Raw genomic sequence first — 27855 nt, forward strand, 5'->3', positions numbered from 1 at the left:
GTACTTCTTGCAAATGAATAGTGTTACCTTGATTCAATTGAAGGGTAACATTCCCTACTTCCTTCACAGGATAGGTGGCATCGTCTCCAAGGATGATCTCCAAGTTTGTCTCCTTTTCTATCAAATCAGAGAGGGCTTCCTTGTATCCAGTGAAGTGCCTTAAGGCACCACTATCAATCAGCCAATTTCCCAAAGTGCTCGGAGGAGAGGCAGTGGAGAGGGTCGATATAAGATAGTACTTTTTTTTATTATTGTTAACAACATTGATTCTTCATAACTGGAGTTCCTTGATTTCTTAGTGGGTCGACCATTTCCTTGATGTCCCGCATTCTTTTTTCCTTTGCCATTGGACCTACTATTCCTTTGATCGTTGTTGTTGAAGTTGCCCCTGGAATGATTGTGATCATCATCATGCGATGTGTCCCTTCTATTTGGACACTCCCTTTCATAGTGGCCAAACTTATTGCAAACAAAGCACCTGCCCTTCCTTCCTCCCTTAGATCCAGGCTTTCCATGGAAATGACCTTTAGACCCTGCATTATTTCTCCTTTTCGCATGAGCGGAGAATGCAATGGGGTTGCTTCTATTAGAAGGCATTTCTTGCTCCACCATTTTTGTTTCTTCTTGAATGCATCTCGACATCAATTCTTCAAACCCTGGAATTCGATCATTGTTGAGGACGATGGTTCTAAATACATACCACTCAGGTGGGATTCCTCCAAGGGTGGTGAGAGTAAGTTCTCTGTCAGGAATGACTTCTCCAATCAAGAGTAGATCATTCTTGATCTCAGTAATCCTCAAGAAATAGGATTGAATATCCTCGTCCTTGCCCTTCTTAATATCCTTCAACTTATTCTTGAGAAATAGAATTTGATTAGCATTACTAACCTTGAACATGTCGACCAACCTATCGTAGATCTCCTTGGAGGTCTTCAATTCGGACCTTGAACATGTCAACCAACCTGTCATAGATCTCCTTGGAGGTCTTTAATTCGGAGATGTAGGCCACCAGATGCTTGTCATGGGAATCCCTGATAATCTTCTTTGCTTTCACTTCAGCCCTATTGTACTTGATCTTCGCAGCAGTGGGTGCATTTGAACTTCCACTTGTAAATCGTCATTATTAACCATTTCAATAGTTTCCTTTCTTGCAAAACCCACTTTTATTTAAATTTATATACTATGTAAATTAGATTTTAACATACAATCAAAAGTAAGAATTTGAATGTCACCAAAAAATTTTGGGTCAAAGTTCCTTTTCTTTGTCTTTTCTTTTTATACCTTACCATATCTCAAATTTAGACTATAAATTTAAGGGGCGTCACAATTTCTTGGAACGAGCAAAAAAGGACACATAATAGAGGGAAAATTGTGGTTAAGATGAGAGAAGACCCACACAATCAGTAATTGGCAGCTTTGACAGCTTGAAAGAGGGCAGTAAAAGAGGTGGCAATACTGGTGACCAGTTTGAGGACGTTGTGGCTTTGTTCAAGATTCTACAACCCAATCCAAGATTTTGCAACCCCCATTGCAAGTGCTGCAACATGATTATATGAACAACTGCCCTTTCTTTGTGTGTTGAAGACATATTCAATGAGGGTAGCGAAAATTGAAATTAAAACTTAATCTAGCTAGCACAATAGGTGGAAGGGTCCACAAGGCGCACAAAAATTCATCAGAAAGCAAAATGATGGCCCAAAATGGGCTATAATTCAAATGTACTAAGCACGTTGGGCTATTACATAAATAATACAAACATATCTGCAAATATATTGATAGATAGATAATTGAATAATAATCAAATGATGGTGCTTAGAGACAATATATACACACAGATTGCTCATGAGGATGAACAAACATGATTTTTGGGTATTTAATTATTGCATGTTTTAGTACGTTTATTATTATTATTATTCTTATTATTGCAATGTCATTTATCTACAATATATATCATGTGGCAAGGTATTATCAAAGACCAACAACACCAACAAATTGGAGAAGTTACAACAATGTATAAAACAAAGGAAAAGAAACCATGCAACATCAAACAATCAAGGATTGGGGTCTACGAATAAAATATGGATAGCTGGGTAATTAATAGTGGCAAAAAGCAAGCAAAAATATAAAGAAACCTCATTATTTGATTTCATTACATAAGAATCCCTTAACTAAAAATCATCAGGGACAACGATTTTATGGGTACTATGTTATGCCCCTAATGAGATATACAAGTGCTCAAATGTATATATAATAGTAGGTCAATCTAGTAGTAGGCACTAGGCCTACATGGAAAACAAGTAAAAAGTAGCATATATAAGGGAGTCGTTGTACACGTTGAGTTACAATTATTGTACATGGACGTAATCTGGTGGATTATTTGTTCTTATCGCAATATCCTTGGAGTTATTGTAACTCATCAAATAAGACTTATATGGGAGTTGTTCCTCCACACCTACCTTTGGTACACACACTGTGTATGTGGGTTTATCATGCTTATCTGTGTATTGAGCTCATAACATTGTGGGAGTACCATGAGAAAAAAAAATATAAAAGAAATTAGAATAGTATTATTGAGTTAGGAGTATAGCCTAAAAGAAAGAAAAATACTACATTGTACTCAAAGTAGAAGTAGATGTAGAGGTGAAAACGAGAACATCAATAACTACACAAAACCTGATAATTTCCTCTAGGATTCAATAATCCATTTCGATTGGGGAGATGAAGTCCAATCCTTGGAGTGGCATAAGTGATGAGGGTGAGGCAACTGGTTTGAGTTTTTCCAATAACAGCATCACATTTCAATAACTATTTAGCTTCTTTAAAAAAAATAGTTGCTTTTCAATTTTTGAGCCAATTCAAATTTGTCTCGAAAGAGAGACACAACAAACAGTAGAGTCTCATTATAACAAAATTCCTCAATGATACAACTTTCTGCAGAACAAGACTGACCACAAAATAAAATGTCTTTTATCAAGTTCCAACTTGTTTTTAAGTTTTATATTGAGAAAGTGTTTAAATGTCTAAATACATATAAAGGCATTTAAGGGAATATTGTATGCAGATTAATTCTCAATACAGATGTCAAGAAAAGAGAACATAACTGCATATTGTATTTTCCCCAAATTCTTTATTGATACCAAATCGTAGTAACCATCCAACAAATTGACTAGATAACAGAAAGAAGGTCTGAGCATCAATGACAACTCCATGCATTATATATAACAGAGTATACGTTTGACCACATATTATACATCCAGAATCATAAAAGGAGCAAGTTGAAACTAAGAACTGCACCTGAATCATCGTACCATCATCGATCGAACTTCCACAGGGGCAACGAGTCTTTGTTTCCGGGAGAGAAGGTTCATCATATTTTTCATTATGTACAATAGCTTGTGATTTTTGAACATTCCGAGCTTTGGAAGCAAGATCTGGAGCCCCAGATCCCTGCATTTTCCTGCCAAGCATTTCAATTGAAAACTAAGTTATTATATTTCATAGGCTTAATGTTATCAACTTCTTTACAGTATCTCTAACAATAATAGTATCAGACAAATCCAACAACAATAGCTGCATAAGACAGAAGTAAACACTGAAAGCTTTTGCATTTCTGCTTCTTCAAGAAGGCCCTTGGACTCTGTGCATGTCACCAAGACACTTTGCAACATAAGTCCACCATACTGACAACTGCATATAGTACATATATTTTATGGCTTTCATCCAAAATGGTTAACCTTTATGAAGAATAGTTTATCTAAAAAAGATACGAGGAAGAGGAACTGTACCTGTTACCACAAAATCTAGCATCCCTAGTCCAAAACCCCACTAGGCGAGCTCGGTCTTATGGAAAGAAGAGATCAACCACCACTGTCACCTTAGTGGCTTCTCTCCAGCCATTTAGTGATGAATTTAATCTCACAAGGGAGGCTTGCCTATAAAGATCACCAGAAAGGAATTAAACCAAGCAGGGTTCAATGGTGGTACAAGGTCTAATGATTGAAGGAAAGATAATTGCAAAGCCTTGAAAGGCTGATATAAGAGTTGCCGAAAGTTCAAGTACACTTCCCAAAGACCTTTTACAATTTAGAAGAGAGCTACTATAACTTAGGGTTTGTAAGGTATGTTGATTTAGGGCACACAATGAAATATAACAAACTCTAGAAAATGGCCTATCAAGCATGGATCAATAAAGGAGCAAGGCTATCAAGGGGTAGAGAGAGGTTTAGGCAAATGATGTAGCCTTTATGGCTGAAACAAGCATAAGAAAGCAATAAATAAAATGACGTCAGACCTAGTTTAAGGCTTTAACATGCAATTAATGATAGATTTTGTTGTTTTCAACTTCATTAAATGCAATCTCTTTACTAGGGCAATAACATATAAATATAAAATTGTTTGAATATGCAAATTTAACCTAACCCTAACCTTAGTCACCACGGAAAGAGAGAAAAAGATAAAAATTAGGGTTTTGTTCAACTGCCAACTAGACTAGTGCTCTGATCTAATTGGGCAATGGAACCATTTAGGGTAAAATCTATGAAGAGGGTGAGAGAATGAGGAGATATCTACATAGAAACCGTAGCAACTTCCTTATATGGGAGATTTTAAGTCCAAGAGCTGCATATATCAAAGTTCACTTGAAGGATTATTGCAAACAAATTTTACATACCATGAAATATTAAGATTCCAAGGAAAGTTATTGCAATTTTTAATATGGCACACATACAAGCCCTAATTCACATAATATAACATTCAAAATGGAAGAAAAATAGCATGAAACTTACATCATTCCACAAGAACCACTTCAATAAATCCCAAGGAAGTCTCCCCATGCAAAAATCTCCCTTACAAGACAATTTGCTCCAGAAAAATCACATTGTGTCCAAGTAGAAGAGAAGAAATATTTGGTGCGCACTTCTTAGAGAAAATAAGAAGTGTGATGAATGATAATGATGATTAAATGAAAGTGACTCCCCTATATTTATATGAGGGCAACCAAGTCAATGCTCATCAAATTACAAGTAAAATCCCTAAAAAGGTTTACTTGAGAGTTCAACTAGGTCAAAGGCCACAAATCGACCCTCAGATAGCTCAAAACACAAAAAAAAATGCCAAAATAGTCCACGTGTGAAAATTAAGACTCTCCACCATTAGCACCCCCTATTAGTGCCACTCCTTAACCATAAAGCCTTAAAGAAGGTTGCACTCCACTAGGTTCAAAGGCTAACCTCCCAGCTCAAGTGTGGGAACAAGGATACAATCAAGAGCAGTGAATCATCTGATTCACCCTATGATTCATATTAATATGCTCATGACTTTAAACAAAAACACACGGTTGCTAAAATGGTTAAAGTACCTATTGATAAATGACCCACCTTACTTTGAGAAGAGTGCTAGATGGGAAAGAGCACTGACCAAAGCAATAGGTGGAGAACTTTGGCATCAAGTTGTCTAAAGAACATCATAGGGATGTTGGTTGGTTGGCTACCAAATGAGGAGAAATATTTTCTCATGTGGGTTACCCACTTTTGGTGGGTAACATTTGGCTCCAACTCAAGGACATGTACTCACAGTAGAGCACATAAATTAGGAGTGCATGAGAATCCCATCAATCCCTAGTACTAGTAGACTTGTCACATGTACACTCATAGCAACTTTGCAATATAATAATAATAATAAAAGCTAAAATAAAACATAACATCTAAGAAAGCAAATCAACATGAAGACAATCAAAGAAGAATGCACAAACAAGATTGCAAGGCACCCAATCCTACTCTAACTTCCTACAACTAAATGCATCAGGTTCCATTGGAAAGGGTGAAGTGCCTGCAATCCACTATTGATGACAAGGGAACTCCATCAAGATTAACTGTGCAGAAATAATTAACCCCTACCTTTCCATGAACCTTATATAGATAAGGATCATCATTAACTTGGAAATATTCTTCTTGTCCCTTGATCCACTATTTCTTTTTGGTTCTAATTCTTTGTCCTTCCACTTCGAAGGAAGATAATTTATTTACTTAACATACATTTCCTTCAATTTCCTCAACCACCTTTGGTTTCCTAAGGATATTAGGCTCAAAGTGCTTCCATGCCACTTGCAAGTTTAAAGGCTTAAGATCCTCTTCCACCTTGCTAGGCTCTTCAAGTAAAATAGGGAAGGGGAAAGGATCATCAATTATTGATATCCTTGGATAAGCATGGCTTTCTAGTGCTCTATCGACACTAAGGGCGATGTTATATTGCTCCATGATCTCAAACACGCAACCATATGTGGTTCTCTATACAAGATAAATGGTTTTCCATCCATTGTGGGTATGGTGGCATAGGATAAATCCATCTGCAAATGCCCACCAATAGTGGTTGACCATTTTCTTGATAAAAGCATGCCCCAAGCATTAGGGACATTGATGACTACAATATCCATCAACATATCTCTATTAGTATATAAAGTAAATTTAACATCTTTAATCAAACCATGGACAAGAATGGACTTTGAGTCAAAACCACACACATTTCTATAAGGTCTAGTGATTTGCAACTCTAACTAATTCATGACTCTTAAAGGCATCACATTTGTAGAGGCTCTAGAGTCAAGCATACAATTGTGTAATATTAAATCATTAATCACCAATGACAACAAGAAAGGTGTGTGTCCTCCATTATTTTGGTCATAATACATATTTTGCAATATCATAGAAGGATCCTCAAGTTCTCTATCAAGGTTGAGAATCTTTCTAACTTGACCTCTTTGAGGCTTATGTTTTGCAAGCTCCAAGATAGGGACAAGCACATTCACTTTAGTCAACACACTTCCCAAATCTACGTCTAATGATACCGCACTATAGGCACTAGAGGGAGTAATTTTAGGAATGTTCTTACTAGAGGGAAAAAATACCTTGGTCAAATTCTTCTGGGAGTAGAGCTACTACATGCCTCAAGGTTTCCTAGCTCATTACTTCTTCTAGTATAATGCAACCTTTTGAACCTATCCTTCACTTCAATAGCATTAATATGCTCATCATATTCTTTAATATGCTCATCACATTCTTTAATCATGATGTCGTTGAGGAAGGGAAGAAGTTATATTGGGAAAAGTAGTGAAGGGACCAAAGTTATTTATCAAATTCAAATGCTCTGTGAAGGAATTTACAGGGTAAGTTCCTCAGAAAGAATACCAAAAGGACACCGCTCACAACCAGATCACAGATCAATACACCAGTATTTTTGACGTGGTTAAAACCCTCAAAGAGGGAAACAGTCCACGGCCTGTCCCAACGTGGGTACTACAGGCAATTTATTAATCAAAGAATGAAAATTTACATAAGCTTCTCTCATGCACGGATTACCCGAACAATGACCCTCCATGCGCTTTAAATAGAACTCATGGACCAATCGGGTGTCAAGCCACGGATCAAGTGTCGGTAATACCGAGGAGAGAATGAACCGTCGGATCACTACATATCGTGATCGTCGGATTGTAAGTTACAAAATGTACAACGGTAAAGAAACACACTTTACCTAACTCTATACTAGACCAAGTTGAACTTAACTATTTCCTATGTGTCGGAATATCCTAACATCCCCCCTTAAGAACAACTTGGGATAGGATTGAAGGATTTACAAATATGACACAATAGGAGAAGGAAGGAGGCACTAGAGCCTATCCCCCCTTAGTGACAACTTCCTGAACTCCAAGCATATATCGAAGTTTAGTGAACTTCGCCTCTGTGAGAGCCTTTGTGAAGATGTCTGCAACCTGATCATCTGTTGAACAATATTGCACTTCAAGAACATGGTCATGAATGAGCTTTCTGATGAAGTGCATGTGTAGTTCAATGTGTTTGCTGAGCTGATGCTGGACTGGATCTTTGCATAGCTGAATGGCACTTTGATTATCACACCAAAGTGTGGTTGGATGCTGCTGCTCAAAGCCAAACTCTGATAGGATCTGACGAAGCCACAAGGCTTCCTTACTAGCTTCCACGGCACCACGATACTCTGCTTCTGCTGACGAAAGAGAAATGGCAGCCTGTTTCTTACAAGCCCATGTAATAGGTCCTGAACCAAGAGTGAAGACATAACCGGCAGTAGACTTTCGATCATCAGGGTCACCAGCCCAATCAGAATCAGTGAAACCGACTAATAGAGGAGCTGCTTTGGCACTGTAATGAATCCCAAACTGTACTGTACCTCGAACATAACGAAGTATTCTTTTAGCTGCTTTCCAATGACTTTCACGGGGGTTTTGCATGAAACGAGCAACAAGGCCAACAGCAAAGGAAAGATCAGGACGAGTATGGGTTAAATACAAGAGTTTTCCTACAAGTTGACGGTATAAGGTAGCATCAACTTCAGGAGAAGTACAAGAGACTGAACGTTTGACTCCAGACTGAAAGGGAGAAGGGGCAGGCTTACAGTCTTCCATGTGAAAATGACGAAGAATATCACAAGCATACTTGGACTGGGAAAGGAGAATACCCTCCTTGGATTGCAAGACTTGAAGACCGAGAAAATAGTGTAAGTGTCCTAAGTCTGTCATTTCAAATTTCTTTTTAAGGCTGGACTTCACATGGTTTATAAGGTTGGGATCACTACCAGTAAGAATAAGATCATCAACATAAAGAACAAGGATGATAAGAGAGTTGCCCACTTTCTTGGTGTAGACAGTATTGTCAGAATGACACCTAGAAAAGCCAGATTCTAAAAGAAAGCTATCCATTTTGGCATACCAAGCCCGAGGAGCTTGCTTGAGGCCATAAAGGGATTTCTTAAGTCGACAAACAAGGCTGGAGTCTGTTTGTGTGAAGCCAATGGGTTGTTCCATATAGATTTCTTCCTGCAAGTCCCCATGCAAGAAGGCAGATTTAACATCCATCTGATGGACTTCCCATTTTAAAGAGGCAGCAAGGGAAAGAACAAGGCGGATAGAGTTCATTTTGGCAACAGGGGAGAAGGTTTCAGTGTAGTCAATGCCTTCAACCTGTGAAAAGCCCTTAGCAACGAGACGAGCTTTATGTTTATCAACTTTCCCATCTGGTCCATACTTGGTTCTGTAAACCCATTTACATCTAACAAGTTTGCGTCCCTTTGGTAGAGGAACAAGATCCCATGTATCATTTGTCATCAATGAATGATATTCTTCATTCATAGTTGCTTCCCAATGTGGATGGCCTGAAGCTTCTGCAAAAGTGTCAGGATCATGATTTACTGGAGCTTGAGCCAGTAAAGAAGAGGCTCTTTCAAACTGAGAACGTGTACGTCGCTGATCTGTAGGATCACCGGCAAGATCACCTGCTGCATCCCGAGTAGTACGGACCCATCTTGGAAGTTGAGGATCCTGAGAAGGTGGGGGAGGATTATCATCCTCGCTTTCATCATCTGAAGAAGAAATGTTTTCAAAAGTAGAAGAGATAGGAAGAGGTGGCACATCCGCCGGACTAGGCTCGCAGGCCGATTTATTTTCATCAAATTTTACATCTCTTCTAATGATAACATTTTTGGACTTAAATGGAATAAGTCTATAACCTCTTACATCTTCAGAATATCCAACAAAAGTACATTTCTCACTCTTAGGTTCTAAAGCTTTATGCTTTTCATCTGGAATATGGGCCCATGCTTCACTTCCAAACACACGAAAGTGACTTACATCTGGTTTAATGGAACTCCAAGCTTCTTCTGGAGTGATATTCTCTAGAACCTTAGTAGGAGTGCGATTGATTATATAATTTGCACAATTAATTGCTTCAGCCCAAAAACTAAGACTGAGTCCTTTAGATTGCAGCATACAATTAGCCATTTCCTTTAAGGTGCGATTTTTCCTTTCAGCTACACCATTTTGTTGTGGAGTGTATGGAACAGTATGTTGCATTTGAATTCCATTTTCGGTGCAAAAGTTGATGAATGTGTTTTTAACATATTCTCCACCATTATCAGTTCTTAGCTTAAGAATTTGATGTCCAGATTGTTTTTCAACAAAGGCTTTGAAGGCCAAAAATGTGTTAAATACTTCGCTCTTGAGTTTTAAGAAGTATACCCAAGTGCGTCTGGAGAAATCATCAATGAAAGTTAAGAAGTACTTGCAGCCAGAGAATGAAGCAACAGGAAGAGGACCACATAAATCACTGTGCACAAGCTGTAAGGGGCTGAGGCGTGCCAAGAGGCACGTTTGTCAAAACTGTCCCGATGATGTTTTCCGAGTACACATCCGGAACAAACACCATCTCTGCAAGATACCATAGGAAGACCTGTCACCATATTTTCTTTACATAGATGTTGAAGGGAGCGATAGTTTAAGTGACCAAATCGCTCATGCCAAAGTTTGCTCACTTCATCATTATGAGCAACAAATACTGAGGGAAGATTTGATGACCCAAAGTTGTGAAACTTATGCAACCTTGTGGAATCATCAGCAAGACCAGTAGCTAGAATCTGTTTAGGATCTTTTAGATCCTTGATTACAACATCATGAGGTGAAAATTCAACAATTTTACCTTCACCTGAATGAGTTATCTGATAGACAGATAGAAGGTTGCAGGATAAGGTTGGAACACATAATACATCATTAAACTGACCATTGTCTAGATGAACAGTTCCAGTCCCTACAACATTAAGAGATCTATCATCACCAACATATATATTTTTGGTGTTACAATCATTTAAAGAAGAAAACATGGCTTGGTTTTTGGCCATGTGATAAGAGGCTCCAGAATCAATGAGCCACTCATGAGAATGAGAAGAAGAAGAAGATACATTTAATGCATAACCAGACTGAGATGATTGACAACGACATGCAGAAAGTGTCATTCCGGAAGTTGAAGTTGAAGTAGGCTCCACATGGATGTTATGTTTCTTCATTGCGGCTTCCAAGGCTTCCATCTTCTTAAAGCATTTAGATTCTAAGTGGCCATCTCGATTACAAAAGTTACAATGTCTATCAGTCTTCTTCCATTTGTTTTTATTGGTCTTATCATTTAGCTGAAATGATCTTTCATTTTGAGGCTGAGTTGGTTTAGGACCATTCTTTTGAGGATATGACTTCTTAGGATTCTTTGAATTTGGTTGCTGCTGGGCGGCTAACGCTTTCGTGGAAGAGTTTCCAAGATTAAGAAGACCAAGGTGTAAGAGTTTTTCTTGTTCTCTTATTAAGGAATCACAAAAGGAGTCAAAGGAAGGGGCCTTGTCGTCTTTTCCTTGACAAATGAAAGCTTCCCTTGTAGAATGGAAAGTGGAAACAAATACAGAGTAGGCTGGTCCCAACTTAGTAAGGATGGAATAAATAAGGTTACCATCTTCTTTCTTAACTTTAACACCTTCCAAGAGATATCTAAGGGTCTTGAATTTGGACAAGAAATCTTCAATGCAAGAAAAATTATTAGGATCCAAAGTAAGCAACTCATTTTCAAGTTGATGGGCTCTAATTTCATTTTTAATCCCAAAAACTTTAGCGAGTTTTTCTAATGCTTCATGAGGAGTCTCAAGTTCTGCAATGTGGAATCTAAGATCAGGAGAAATAGACATCCCTATCAAACCACGTGCTTGATCTTGTCTATTTTCCCATTTTGCAGCCTTGTCTTCATCTTTTGGTTTCTTCTCTTGGTCTGTGGCTATTCTGAAGAGACCTTTACTTCTAAGTAAATCTTCCATGTAGGCTACCCATTGGAAGTAGTTAGTGCTGTCAAGAATGACTTGGCATGGACTTTCCATTTTTTTTTAAAAACTGAAGCTGAAGATGCTGAAAGTAAGTGTTCCAACGGATAGATCTCGAAGAAATAGGCGGTTTTAAAAAAAACGGCTCTGAAAAAGGCTTCCGGATGAAGAAGTTATGGCTTTTTGAAAAAAAAATTGTTGACGTTGCCGGCAAAGTGCGCGAATGTGCGGGAATGAAAAAATCCGCCCCCACAAAATGGAGACTTGAACCCAAGACCTCTACTCTCTTAAAATAGCTTTGAACCAATTGATCTATACAAAAAATTTGAGAGAGAGAGAGAGGGGGGGGGGGGCCTTGGTTTGCGTGCTTGCCTTGAGAAAGCTCTTTTTCCCTACAAAACACAAAACACAAAACCCAACACGAATATGCAAAGAAAAACGAACCTTGCGGCTCGAAGTTAGCTTTAGCCAAAAAACTAGAAATTTAAAAAAAAAAAATTCAAAGTTAGCTTTAGCCGAAAAACTAAATATTTTTCTCAATGTTTCTGATTTTCCGAGATCACACTAAGGTGCAGGGAAAAGAGCATACGCATGAGAAAAATCCTTCCTTTCTGTTTCTGATTTGCCCAGATCGCACAGAGTCGCAGGGCAAAGAGCATACGCAAAAATGAAAGGTATAGATCCGGTTTAAAAAAAGGGCTAAATAAACCGAAACCGACATAAGCAGAGAGAAAATAACAGTAAACTGCAAAAAAAACACTGTATACCTCCCGATCTGAAAAATGACGCAGCTAGGGCTACCGGAAACCTTTTCGCGTGAAACGAAAGGGGTTCCTCACTGGAACAGATGCACCGAACGCAACAGAGCAGTCCTCTCGGCCCGAAAGCAGTCAGAAACAGCAGATCTAGGAAACGACAGCCGCATGCAGTTCTACCGGCTTCAGATTTGGATCACCAACGGACGCGGCCCTCAAATAGCTCTGATACCATGAAGGAATTTACAGGGTAAGTTCCTCAGAAAGAATACCAAAAGGACACCGCTCACAACCAGATCACAGATCAATACACCAGTATTTTTGACGTGGTTAAAACCCTCAAAGAGGGAAACAGTCCACGGCCTGTCCCAACGTGGGTACTACAGGCAATTTATTAATCAAATAATGAAAATTTACATAAGCTTCTCTCATGCACGGATTACCCGAACAATGACCCTCCATGCGCTTTAAATAGAACTCATGGACCAATCGGGTGTCAAGCCACGGATCAAGTGTCGGTAATACCGAGGAGAGAATGAACCGTCGGATTGTAAGTTACAAAATGTACAACGGTAAAGAAACACACTTTACCTAACTCTATACTAGACCAAGTTGAACTTAACTATTTCCTATGTGTCGGAATATCCTAACACTCTGGCCTATCCTCCTCTTCCACTTGATTATGAGAACACTCTTCTTCAACATGGAAATATTTACATCTCAAACACCAAGAAATATCCTCTTGGTTAATCATATTAGTAGGAACAAGGGTGTTAGGTGCAAGTTGTTGAGACACACTCTTGCCACCACTTGGGTTTTGGTTCCTTCTAGGGGCCATTCCATTGTTGAATTGAGGCTTAGGAGAATAGTCTAGACGAGACCCTCATTCTTTGCCTATGATGGTTAACTTATTCATCATGATCATTTGCCCCTACATCAGTTCATTAATGATTTTATCAAACTTTTGGGCAAAGGCTAGCAAGGTGGGGTCAACTCGTGTAGATTGCTTATCTTTGACCTCCACTTGGCTCTAGGATAGGACAGCAAGTCAATCGTCGATGTGGTCAAATTGCATTCAATGGTTACAGCATAAGCTTTGGCTTGTTCAAGGCTTGTGGGGTCCTCATCTTTCAAGGTATAAGAGATATGTCCAAGAAAAGCATCAATGTACATTGCAAGGATGGTCTTATCAGTAGGCTTATAGATCAAAAGCACTTCCATGAGTAACTTATCAAATCTCTGAGTGAAATCCTTAACACTTCCATTCTCAGTTTTCTTAGCTACTTGGAAGTTGGAACTTAGCTAGAAGTTGCATGCCTTCCTTAACAGTTGCCCATCTTTTATTGAATGCCTCATGCAATTGGTCCCAATGTTTGATTCCTCATGTAGGTAAATCTAGGTATCAATCTCTAGCATTTTCCTCTAAGGAAAGGGCAAATAACCTCATGGCTACATCCTCATATTGGATTTCTTTCCCTCCAACACACTAGTAATAATCATCAATGTGTATCAAAGTGTTGCTCAGAAGTGACTACATTAGTCCCATTCAACTTGTGCAACCATTCCTCATACATGTGAAGTAACTTGTGAGGGTGTCCTTGAATGGAACTCATATCAAGGAGCTTGTAAGCATTGTTAAAGCATGGCTTGACCATTGCCACTGAGATAAAAAGGCTACCAAAACAAGATCTTGCTATACAAGAGCTAGAAGCAGCGATGGTCTTTGCATCAGTCTTCTTTCTAGGAGGAATGGCTCCTTTGGACCAAATACCTAAAGCTCTTGCCAGATGAGAAATTCTAACTTTGGCATTGGGATATTCTAATCAAAATATCTTGAAGCATAGACTTCGGATTACGAAGAGGTGGACTGAACTCCTCCCTGGCAATGACACCAAAAATGTTACCACAAAATCCAGCAAGCCTAGTGCAAAGCCCCACTAGGTCACCTAGGTCTTATGGCAAGAAGAGATCAGCCATCACTATCACCTAAGTGGCTTCTCTCTAGTTGTTTCATGGTGAATTTAATCCCCCATGGGAGGTTTCCCTATAAAAATCGTCAAAAATGTATTCAACTAAGGAGGGTCAATGGTGGTACAAGGTCTAATGATTGAAGGAAAGGTACCGACAAAGCCCTAAAAGGTTGATATAAGAGTTGCCTCAAGTTTAAGTACACTTCCAAATACCTTTATGATTTAGACGATAATAGCTATAAGTTAGGGTTAGTAAGATATGTTGATTTAGGGCACATGATAGCATATAGTAGATAAAAGAAATTGTCTATCAAGCATAGATCAACAAAGGAGAGAGGCTATCAAGGGTAGACAAGGTTCAAGGCAAATGATGTAGTTTTTATGGCTGAAACAAACATAAGACAACAATAGATAAGATGACTTCAACCCTGGTTCATGGTTTTAACCTGCAATTAATGCCAGATTTGCCTTTTCAAATTTATTAAATGCAATCCCTTACTAGGGCAATATCTAACTCATATTGTCAATCAATTTAATGATGAACATTCTATCGTTCATCCAATACCCTTTTCCAATTTTTATCTAATGTTTTTCACCACCTCGTTTCAATCTAATATAAACAACAACAGCAACAAAAAACACATTAACCTGAAAATGTCATCAATAATTTTTGCAACTTCCTCCATATCAACAGTATGATTTTTCAGACCGCCTCCATTACATTTGTATCCTTGTTGATCACATAAATATAAAATTCTTGAAAATGCAAATTTAACTTAACCCTAACCCTAGTTACCAAGAAAAGAGAGACAAAGATAAAAATTAGGGTTTTGATCAACACCTAGCAGTCCATCATCTAGCTCACCCCGTGATTCATATTAATATGCCCTTTAAATGAGAACACATGATTGCTAAAATGGTTAAAGTACCTATTGATAGATTATCCACCTTCCTTCAAGAATAATGCTAGATAGGAAGAGAGCACTAACCGGAGAAATAGGTGGAGAACTATGGCATCAAGCTATCTAAAGACCATCACAGGGTTGTTGTTTGGCTTGTTGTCAAATGAGTAGGAAAAATTCCTCCTATGTGTTATCCACTTTTGGTGGGTAACAGTACCTTTTAAAATATTGTGAGGAGAGAAAACGAACAAATCCGTAGAAATTTCTAGGAATTCACAATTCAATGCAATTCATAAATTTCACCTCTTTGACTAGAGGTTCCCTAAATATTAACCCTACGAATTTTCAGCCTATAAGTATTTTATGAATATAGAACATATTCCAACCTTATCATATTTCAAAGGAACAATGGTATCAACTTCTTTTTAGCACTACTAACAATAAAGTATCAGACAAATCTAAGAGCAATAGCTACATGACAAAAGTAAATACTGGATAATTTGAAATCCTTTTCCATTTTTGCTTCTACAAAAAGGCCCTTGCACTATGTGCACTTCACCAAGACACTATGCAACATGAGCCCACCATATTGACAATTGCATACTATACATGTATTTTATCATTTTCTTATAATATGGCTAACCTTTATGAAGAATAGTTTCTCTGAAAAGTTGTGAGGAAGAGGAATTGCACCTTTCGAGATAAGGAAAGGGAAAGAAAAAATCTATTGAAATTTCTTGCAAAGAGAGAAGTTTGAAGAGAAAAAGTAGTCAAACAAATAATTGGTGTGCTAATCTAAGATATTCCAAGAACCACATGAAATGCCACCAAGCCACACAGTCAACTTCAAGTAGCCAAGTTTTTCAAAAAGATCAATTTGAAGTTCGATTAAAACCATATTTGTACTAAGCTAGAAGATACATGGAAGACCACATTTAAGATGTGCCAATGACTACTTGAATGGTTGGTGATGCATTTTCGTCTTACTAATGCATTTGCAACATTCATGAGAATAATGAAAGAAGTACTCATCAAATTATATCCCGACTCATTTTGATGGTGTATTTGACAATATATTGGTTTCAAATAAAACTTGTGAGGACCACTTGCAACATTTGGACAAAGTATTTCCAAAATTGCATAAATAATGACTACTTGCAAATTTGAAGAATAACACTTTTGGATATGCATAACTTATTTATCTTGGATTCTTTACATACCAAGATCAGACTATTCATTGATTTGAGGAAGATTTCAACCGTTGTCAATTGGCAACATCCAAATAGCATTCATGAACTGTGAAGCTTCATAGTAATGGCCAATTATCTCAAAAAAGTATTATGGAGTTTTCCCATGTAGTACATCCTCGTAATTCATTAATTTTGACCACATCCATCTTAGTTGTCAGTGGCAATAAGTGTTCAAACACTACAATTCTCGCCTTCTCTTATGTAATTCCCTTTTTGACCCTTAGATGCAAAAGGACACTGTGTCATAACCTATCTAGATCCCATGGGCTATTGACTGGGAAAATAAAGAGGTAACCATAATAAGATAAATAATAATTAAAAAAAGGGGTAACAAGTCACTTTTGTGAAATTAAGTAACCCATGGTATTACCCAGGGTTTTTGGAGGAAATTATTATTAAAAGGATGAAGGAGATTGCGGGATGACATGAGAAGAAATTGTTGAGGAAATTGACAAGGAGCTCTAGGAGTTGCCAAGAAAGGGGGAAACCCTAATTTTTCCAGTTTTAGTGTTGAAAGACACACCCAAGCTGAAGATCATTGGTTTCAGTGTTGAAAGACACACCCTAGCCAATTATTGTGTTGCAAGTTGAAGATCAACTCAGGACAAGATTCCTTATTCGTTGTGTTTATCGGGTGATCGAGCGAACTATCTCTGCAGAAATTAAGTTTATCTCACTGCTCGGTGGAACGAAGAGACCAATGCTCCATCCCAAAAGCTATGTCCTTCTATTGCAGGGTTCGAAATTACTGGTGTCAATTCCATTAATTTATTTAAGTCGAATTGTGAAGGTTACTAGGCCGAATTGATATTTAGATCGGTTAAACATTAAGGGTCGTGACTATTATCTGACAGAGGTTGACATCAATCGTCCACAAGGCCAAAAGAGAGCAACTGAGCCCATTATTTTGTGAGATGAATTTATCATTCAGCAAAAGGGTCGAGATAGTGGCGGAGTACGTTGAAGTTGTTGGCAGAATGACCACACCAGATCATGGGTCAAATCATTAATTAAGTATTGTCAATTTCTGGAGGACAAGCCGCCAATACCAGTCACAAGTTTCTCAATGGGAAAAATGGTCGAATCTTTCTATAAAAATGAAGTTGGCATCCTTGTTCGAAAGGTCGGGCACATTCACTTTTGTTAGGTTTCCCACGAATAACAAGCAATTATTTTATGTAGCAAATCAAAGGACAAAGGGGTCGCATATTCCTTAAGAGAATGAACACTGTCAGGAACAAGCTGAATGGTAAAATGTTGAAGAGACATTGTGATTTCATCATGGGTTGTGATGGCACAGCATCCAACCCTAGTGTGGAGCAAATCTAAATTGTTGAGGCCATGAAAGGAATGTTGGTGGGAATGAATTCGTCGCTGAGTAATATAATATTTTACTGGGTAAAGCTTCATTCCATCCAGATGGTTGTGTTGATCCAGCTACGGGATTAAACTATTATGCGTAGTCAAATCACCAATTTTTGTGGCCAATTTACTGATCTAGGGCCAAATTACTGAGGGTCGCTTACTCCCTAAAGAAGGGTTGAGTTCACATTCTGGCCATGCAAATTACTAGGTTCCACCTCAATAGCTTATGTAAAAATTCCTCCAAGAATCCAGTTAATCAATACAGTGTTTAAGCTACAACATTTTTCATTCCTGGGTTTACATTTTTTTTTTATTACTAGTGAATTCCACTCTGCAAATTTTAGCAAATTTGTGGTGATTCTTAATTATCAATTAATTTCTAGGTCAAAACCTAAATTTTAACTTAAGGAATATGCCATCAAAATCAAAGTGGACGCCACTAGATATGTCCAAGTTGTGAAATTGATGCACACCAAAGTAGCACTCCAAGACATTTTTTAGGGCAATTCTCAATTATTCACTTTCTAACAAACATGTACAAATTGGCAACATTTATAATTATTTGCCTAGAAAAGTGATTGTCATTCACAATGGTCACATGTGCATCCAATTTCTCTAGACACAAAGCAAGGTTGAGAATGCATGCCACATGAAGTGGATTACATATTTGAAAAAGTTCACCACTGCAATTAAGTACCCAAAGGAAGCATAAATAAGGTAGCAGATCTATCAAGATTCAAAACCTCCAGTGGTTGGATTGACAATGTTTATGCAATTCCACAACATGGATTCAATCCTTTCAGGAAGCCTTTTGTGTATTGTCTAGAGTTTGCACACATCCACACAATGCTACATAACTTTGTGCGTTCCATGCTACATAAAGTGTTGACCATTTGCTGAAGGAGAGATTTTTGTAAAATTGAATGCCATTAGTGTTCCTCATGGAGATCATAAATTGTAGTTGTGTGACATGCATCATTCGAAAATATTATGTCACATTGGAGTAGATAAGACAACAGCGAATTCACAAAGATATTTCTACTAGCGAAAGGTGGCACATGCTAGCAAAGTTTGTTGGACATTATTGTGTAGCATATCCAAGCAAGCAAATCGAAAGCTAGAAAAACATACTCATTTGAAGAAATTTCAGCCTAAAAGCTCCCATGAAATTTTCATGTAATTTCCATGTCATAACATGTAAACCAATCAAAAACCTTTAAATATAAAAAGAGGTACAACTAAATATTTTGGAGGGAAAAGAAGAAAAACTACTTTTTTAATTGTATTTTTGGCTTATCTCCTAATAGGTTTACTCAAATTTCAAGAGTAGACATTCGTTGGAAGCATAATTAAATTCCACATCCAACGAGTATCCATTATGCACACTTTTGAGAAGACTCACATTGATAAAATGTTTTTTTAATGGGTCTTCAATTTTTATCAATGTGGGTCTTCTCAGAAGTATGCATAATGGATACGCGTTAGGAAGCATCAAGGGGCACCTTGGGGGTATTCGGAAAGCATAGTTCCTCACATAACAATTCGAAATTTCCCAAAACAAAAAACAAAAAATTCCTTGAGGAACAGTGTGAACCTTACACCTTCTCTCGGATTCGCTCGCGATCTGCGGCAAATACATGCCCGAATCTCCACAGATCCGCAGCCGATCCTTTCTGAATCTGCGGATCAAGCATCTAAAACTGCAGATCAGGCCCCCGCAAATCCAATTTTCCAAGAATTGCCAAAAATGGCGGAACGGTGGATCCAATTTTTGGATCCACGTTTCCGCCAGAGGATCAGTGCTAGATCCACAGAAGATGCGGTTCCGCCTCCTAATCCTTGGGGGGAGGGTGGATGTTTCATGCAGGCTGCAACTATGCTCCAAATATCAAAATGCATTAAAGATACAAAAATCTCCACAAGTTCAAGAAGACGAAAATTGTCAAGTAGGCCGAAATCCAAGAATGATCTGAAGATGAGAAGTTACAATGAGGCCTGTTCTATTTATATGAGGAGGTAGAGTAGCTATTACAGCCTAAAATCCACTCTCATAATTATAAAATAATGTGCTAAAACAAGCCGACCTAGCAGAAACTATGAAAACATAAAGACCCTCCACACATGTGAGCCGAAATAGAGTAAAATGTCGACGTCATGCAAGCATAGGCCCTCCTAGACCTAGCATTGAGGGCAAATGGTACCGGAAAAATTGTAGAAGCCCTCTAAAATTACTATCTAGGGATTGGCCCCTAGATCTCTGTCATAATCATCCTGCACACCCCAATTTGTGTTAGGAGCACAAAAAGGATCTCATGGGTCTCCTGGTGGTGTGAATCCCCGATTTTTCTCCAACGTTGAGGGCACTAAATATGGTGCTAGCCCTCCTATGTCTCAAGGTATGAAACAAACCTCATCTACGCCCTAGATCAACTGCCCGACCCTATAGTACTGCTAAGACAATTGGGAGCATACAGGTCTAGGGGCATCATCCCATAAATGATATAGGGCAGAGAGTAACAGCTCTGTGGGTACTGAAAGTGCCCATCAATATAAATGATGCTCTACAATTGTTCGAAGTCCCATGGCTATCAACGAATCACCTGTGGGTAACAATATGCTCCTCTGGTGGACTTGGGCCCTAGTTAAGTTGCATACCCATTATGAAACCACCTGTCAATCACACACAATATCCAGTGCTGCAACTTCACCATTAGGTACATATAATCATTTTTGCATATAAGTGGACCAAGATTGAAACTAATGGGAAAATTGACATTTCTTATAAGGCTTCCCTTCCAAATTTGGGGCTTTAATCTCATAATGGTGTTACCTCCCTAGGTAGGAGTGGCTAATAGACAACCCTATTAGGTGTTTCCAGCCCCTAAGGGGAAAGACATGTCCTTGCTCCATCCCTCAATCGATAGGTGCCATGTGAATAATGATGGAATGGAGGGGAGAAGACTTCATGGCCAAGTGCCATGGTCAAAGGGACCAGCATGAAGGAAGCTCCACATCTTGGGTGTATAGATGCGAGGAGGGAGCAATCGTGGATGCATGAGTTACCTTGGCATTTTTTTTTCCACCCCTCTAATTGCCTTTTACTTTTTCTTGATTTTTCTTTGTATTACTACTTGAATCACCAATGAATGAGAGCATGCTTTGTATGATGTATAGCAATTATTACCCCCTTAGTGGTGGGGCAGTTCATCGCCCACCAAGGGTTGGGACATGCAAGGGTTCCTTTTCCATGATGTGGCAGGGCAACATTGGCCTCGGAACCGAGTGATGGCCATTATATGTAGGTAGAGTTCATGCTTGGCTTTTGCCCACGAGCAAATTTGTAAGTCCCGACCATCTTTTGCATTTTTATAATTTTCTTTCTTTGTCTTGCTTGTGGCCATTATATGCTCTTTACTTTTCTTTAAGTTGCATTAACCTCCTAGGGCAAATTGCCAAGCCCAACCCACGTACTAGGATATAAGAGTGTCAAATCCCAGTAAACCAATGGTCAGTTGAACCTGTAGAATGGAGGTGGAGTATAAGGCTCATGATGTGAGATGGTAAGTGGTAATTATGGAAAGGGGGATATGGGCTACGCTATCTCAATCGAGGTTTCTCAAGTAGTGCTCTTCCTAAAGCCATGGGCTATTAGGGGAGGTCCCACTAGACTAAGGTTCAAAGTTAAACCACCCATATAAGGTAAGAGTACACAACTACAGTCAAAGTTGTTAATTTTTTATGGATATGGTAGGTTGGAGCATCGGATAGGTGTTCTAGTCTCTAAGGTGTCAGAGAAGCTAAGGAACATGAGATCTCCAAAACCCAGATAAGGTTTCACAAGAACACACTTAGAAACCCTTCAATTAAATTAATTGATCAATAATTAAAAGTTCCTAAGTCTAAATAGGAAAAATGATTAATTAATGGGTATTAATTGAGAAAATTAATTTTTCTCTAGAGCCTTCTGGAAAAGTGACTTGAGAGAGTCTAAGATGATCTAAGCCATTGATCATGATTAGATCTTGGTCGTTGATGCTCCAACGAGAGATTATAAGAGCAAATCGAAGGGGCTTGGAGAAGACACAGAAATCAAAGTTGCACAAAACGGGGAAACAGGTACGAGTTTTTGAAACGGGCATGGGTACGAAACGTGACCCCCCCCAAATTTTGGAAACGGGGAAACGCGAATATATATATATATATATATATATATATATATATATATATATATATATATATATAGGACATTTAAGAAATATGTGCAATCATAAAGCATATATGATACATTCTAATTTATTTATTTTTTCCAAGGAAAAAACGGTAACCTTTTATTAAAAAATTTAATGAAAAGTTACACTATCACATGCAATGAAGCATTCAGTATGTTGCCACATGGGCTCGCAGCGTTAGTAAACTAACGTGCACAAAGAATAAGAAGGAGAAGAGAAAAGATAACGAAAAAAGGGAAAAAACCTGACTTCCGTTCAGGTTTTTCGCCCCTTTTTCTTTTCAACCTTGCGCCACTCTCCCACAGTGGGCTCGGTCGAGGCCATGACTAACTGAGTTGTTTCATTCTGTTGTCCTGTTTCTTTATCTGAATCTGAGGTATCAGAGTGATGCTGCCGTTTGTTGCCTCCCATGTTTTGATCCACGCTTATCATCTCTGACTGATTTTGCTGCTCTGCCTGAAATGAATGAGGTTGTAGCTCCTTGTTGACTGCTGTATTTTCCTTCTGGATCTCCAGATCAACCTCCTCTATGGTGGTATCATCCTCCTCTGCTTCTGTTTCTGCGTCTTCTGATACTGTGGGGGCTTTCTTTTCCGCCGTTCTCTTCTTTATGACATTGTCTATATTCTGCCATCCTTTGTGCTTCCTTTGTTGTGGCTTGCTCTTGTTAAGGCTTTTGCATGCATTGAACAGATGGCCTGTTTGTTGACATCCCCTGCACCTGAATGCTGTGTTCTCATAGTCCAAAGGTTGTTTCCATTGTGAATTGTTGAAGTTCAGGATGATGCTTTCTGGTAACCCCTGACTGAGATCAACCTCGACGCAAATTCTAGCAAAAGTAAAAATTCCTTTTAAATGTCTTTCTGTATCAATCTTTAACATTCTGCCGAGGGCATTCCCTATTGCTGCTAAGGATGAAAAGTGCCAAAAATGCATCGGAAGATTATGTAACCTTACCCATACCGGCATTTTTGACACTACCATGGTGTTTGGATCAAACTCCGGGAACCAGGGGGTAACAAATAATCCCGCACTGCCCCAGAACCATGGTCCTTCGGTAAGAGCTTTTTCCTTCTCTTCTTCAATGCGAAAAACAACGATGAAGAAGCCTTTCGAACATAGGTGGATCCGGCAGTTTTTTGTCCATGCCGTGTGTATCCATTGATACAAGGCATCCGATCTAGGCCAGAAACCGTTAAATCTACAAATAACGGCGTTTTTTTGTAGATCTGTGAATATGCCCTTTACCTCTGGGATATCCAACGGAATGGATGGGCTCTCTGGTACTTCATCCACAATATACTGCCCTGGTGGGATATTAACAGTTGCATGTTCTTTCCCCTTTGGCATTTCTGTCCCTTTGGCTGCGTCTCTGTAGGATCCTGTAGGTTTTGATGTAGATCCCTTAGATCCACCTCGCAACCGGAGATTGAGGATAACCGTTGAATCTTTTGCCACCCTGTAATGCTGGAGAGTGTGTTGATTCTGCATGCATAGCCCTGAAAACAAAAGATTTTGTAATGCAACTGGAGTGCCCAGTTTGACCTGTATCTCTTTTTTTAAATCCAATACTGTCATCCAATCCCAGATCTGTACACAAACGTGTCTTCCTTCTGTTGATCTGATAAAAATTTGTTTCAGATCTGCAATATCTGCCTTGTTCAGGTTCCATTTTACTGGTTTGAGCTCTGGATCTGGCTGGCTTTCAACTGTCTTTTTCCAAGATCTGGCCCGATCCGATCGTTCCTCCCCAGGTCTATAGCAAATGGCCCGTTCTGGTGAGCCGTTTCCCCGATCATGGCATCTGAAATGATGCTGGTGGATGGCCGCCTCCCAATCCAGGGCCACCGAGAAACGTGCAGTCTTAAACCTTTGAAGTGCCGGCTCTCGCTTTCCATCCCGCAATAGATCTTTACCCAGATCCATTGGAAGCAGCCGTATTATGGATCGAGATCGCCGAAGTACCAGAAAAGGTAAAGGGAAAAGCGATTCCTCATTTACGCAGACCGGGTTAGCTGTCCCGGTTAAGTCACCAGCAGTGGAGGTCTTATCACTCCGATATTGAGAGAAGGGCGATAGATCTGGACCATATATCCTCGGACAGTGAAACGCCTTGCCCCGATTCGCCCTGAGGCAGTCAGATCGAGCCAAGGTGGGAGAAAAAACCTCGAGAAAACGATTATGTTGAAACGGATCCTGCTGCTCCTCTTTGTTTGTGGATCCGGGCCAAAGCCTCCAGGTGCTATCGAGAGCTATGAAGCCCGCGACCAGGTTCCAATCTGATCCTGCATCCAATGAAACAGTGGAGGCGGCGCCGGCGATCAAGAAACCTGCAGAAACCCTATCTTCTACTCCGGCCATTGCTCTCTCCGCGAAAAAATTCCGATACATTCTAATTTATTACATTATGACAAAATTGTCAATTGTCAATGCATAAACTATAAGTCTCTAAATTTACATCACATTTACTCATGAATGATCACATAATGAAAATAGAAATATCCAAAATCAGCCACGAGAAATTTCTAATTTCTTGTCTCGTGCTTGATTGGGAGTCTCCTCCTACATAGTCGAACGACCTTAGTGCTCTTGATTAAATACAGTTTCATCCCCTAGTACCCTACATGCTCTTGATTATTGGGAGTCTCCGCTGCATAGAGGGCTTGGTTCTCTTGATTAAATACAAGTTCCATACCCTAGTACATGATAAAATCCAATGGAAACATTGCAATCCCCCCAATCTTGAAATCTTGAAAAACAGATAAGTCTGCAGGATTTTGAGGTGAGATCTAAAATTCTACTTTCTCCATATGAAATCCAATGAGGGGGAAACCACTCTAAACATCCTCAGTCATTTCATGGTAATGTTAAAAATTTAAGTAAAAGGATTCTCCTTTATTTTTCATTTTCATCCTTTTACTTTAAGAATTTAACATTACCATGAACTGCATATGCCTCAAACTTCCTGATGAACTGCATATCAACACTAGGGCAAAAGTTCACTTTTATAACTTTAGACAGGCATCTAGAAGCAACTAGAAGGCATTAGAAAAACCTAATTAAAAATTAGAAGACAAATTAATTAAAAAAAAAATCAAGTTGCATGTGGAAACGATGTCGTACGGCCCAGAAATGCGTTTCCGGCCGTACTGGCCACGTTTCCACCTCGAGAAACGTGCCAATACAGCCAGAAACGCGTTTCTAGGCCGTACCGTACACGTTTCCGCGTTTCGTTTCCGTTTCCGTACGGAAACTCCTCCCTTGCCAGCGTTTCTTGCAACTTAGACAAAAACACATCGAGTGAGCAAGGTAGTTTGAATTACCCTATTCGCAGTGTTTAGCAGGGTGCAGTTCAAGCCAAGGGAGAGATTGTAGCAAGGGTTTGCAACAGTGAGAATTTCCAAAGAAATTCTCAAGAGGTTTTCCAACAATTCAGAGTCAGTACATGAGGCCGAATTTATCTGCAAAAAAGGTCATACAAAGCAATGCAAGTTGCCTAGATTGCCAGTGGTCAAAATTAGCTCATTTCAGTTGTAGAAGGTCGGATCAAGGTCTGGAAGGCAGAGCGAGTGGTTTCTAAAGGTAGAAAGAGGCAGGACGGCTCACCTGGAGGTAGTTTCTAGGCTATACAAATTTACCTAAGACAGCAGTGCGCATTTCAGGCAGCCAATGCGAGCATCAGGAAGGAGTGCGAGCAGGTCAGAGGAGGCTAAGTTGATTTGCGGAGGAGATCTTGGATCTCCAGCCTATTTCCAATTGAGATAAATTGATGGCGGATTGTCAATTGGGCATCCAGTTGTAATTCTCTATTTTGTTGCATAATAATAAAACCCTCATCTATTGCACTAGTTTTCCCTTCGAGGTTTTTCCCGGGACATATGTCCAAAAATAACAATGTCATGTTTATTGTGTGTGCATCTGTTTCTCGATTCCAATTTTTATATTTCCACAACGTAATTTTATTGTGAAGAATTGAAGTGTGAATTATTCCCTATTGGTTGTTAATAATTTAACAAAAGACAAATAAACAGTTAAATTTAGGAGAGTAATATCCAGTTGTTGTAGTTCAAGGAATTTTCACATGGTATCATAGCAAAGTTGATCATATCAGAGAATCTAGACGAAGGAAGCAAGTTTTGTGCAGTTTCAGAGGGAGATCTAAAGCACCAATTTCAAAATCTGTGCAGGCCAAGCTAGGGGTGCAAATTGTAGAGAGGCAGAAAATTGAATTCTAGTCCAGGGTGGAGGTAAAGTTCGATTTTGCCTTAGATCTGTTGCAGCAGGCAATAGGATTGTCGGAAAGGGTTTCCAATGAGCGTATCAGTTGATTCACAGAGTAGATGTAGCGCAGAAGATTTGCAACAAGGGTTTTGCAGTTGCAGATCAGTACTGGGAGGAAGAAAAAAACACATGAAGAATTATACCCAAGACTTCTCCAATGTATTTGAATTTCCTGGATTTTTTTGTATGGCCACAGAGAGATTCAACATTCAGGAGGCTACAGATTTGTCTTCCAGATTGGAAGATGAATTTGCTTAGATATCTTGCCTCTCTAGCTCGACTTCACAGGGTTTCTAGTATATAGATAGTGGAACGTCAACTCACATTACAGGGGTTAGAGACTGCTTCTCCAGTTATAAGGAGAAGTAGATGGACTTCCAGATCCAGATGGGAAACAAAAGTAAATGTACTCCAATCAGTAGAGGTACCATCGAGATTCAGAGGGAGCCAGGGGCAAGCACCAATGTTACAGATGTACTGCATGTGCCCAGCTCAGGTATGAACCTAATTTCAATGATAGAACTACAGGACAAGTGATATGATGTCTACTTCATAGGGAGGAAGGTATTCATCAAACACCAGAGCTGGAAGAAGATGAAGCATATTGCAGTTCGTAGCAACAGGTTGTATAAGTTGTAGCTCGACTCTCCAAAGGCACTCGTTAGCAGCAGTAGCAATGATAGCAATAGTAGTGGAAGAGACATGAATGAATTGTGGCATAGGAAAATGGGTCATCTACATCATGGAGCAATTAGGATGCTCAAGGAGATAGTGACAAAGAATTAAGCACAAAACACCATGATGTGTGCAACGAGTGCGTACTTGAGAAATACGCTAAGGCAACATTCCCAAGAAGTGACAGTAGATCAGACGGTGTATTGCAGCTTATACACTCAAATATTTGCCTCCCAATGTCCACCATATCTCTTAGAGGATACGAGTATTTTGTCATCTTCATAGATGACTACTCTAGGAAGACATGGATCTATTTTTTGAAGACCAAGGATGAAGTCTTAGGTCATTTCCAAGAGTTTAAGACTCTAGTGGAAAATGTGACAGGGAAGAAGATTACGGTGCTTTGCACAAATAATGGAGGAGAGTACACAAATAATGACTTCACAGGTTTTTGTGCGAAGGAGGAATCAAGAGGGAGTGGACAGCTCCATACAATCCACAACATAATGGAGTAGCGGAAGAGAAAAAAGGTCTATAATTGGGGCAATAAACGCTATGCTATATGACCAGGACATGCCAAAGTTTCTATGGGCAAAGGCATGTAGCACAGTGGTGTATATTCAAAACAAATTTCCTCATAGGGTGTTTGGGACAATAACAGCAGAGGAGTCTTTCTTAAGGAAGAAATCAGAGTAAGTCGGAGGTCAGTCACTTCAGAATCTTTGGCAATATAGCTTACTGTCATGTACCAGATGAGAAACGCACTAAGTTGGATC

General features: G+C 39.1%; 1 protein-coding gene across 1 annotated transcript in view; it reads right to left on the reverse strand.

The window, feature by feature from the left end:
• Nucleotides 1-27855, reverse strand: part of LOC149250262 (E3 SUMO-protein ligase SIZ1-like) — a 338204-nt gene that overhangs the window by 188175 nt on the left and 122174 nt on the right. The window contains exon 5 of the mRNA XM_089453590.1: nt 3295-3457. Within this exon, the coding sequence (XP_089309716.1) occupies nt 3295-3457 (163 nt within the window). The remainder of the gene's footprint in view (nt 1-3294; nt 3458-27855) is intronic.

Source organism: Pinus tabuliformis, chromosome 7 (assembly GCF_031772625.1).
Source record: "Pinus tabuliformis cultivar Carrire ecotype Pingquan chromosome 7, CPIR1, whole genome shotgun sequence".
In the NCBI taxonomy this organism is placed as follows: Eukaryota; Viridiplantae; Streptophyta; class Pinopsida; order Pinales; family Pinaceae; genus Pinus; species Pinus tabuliformis.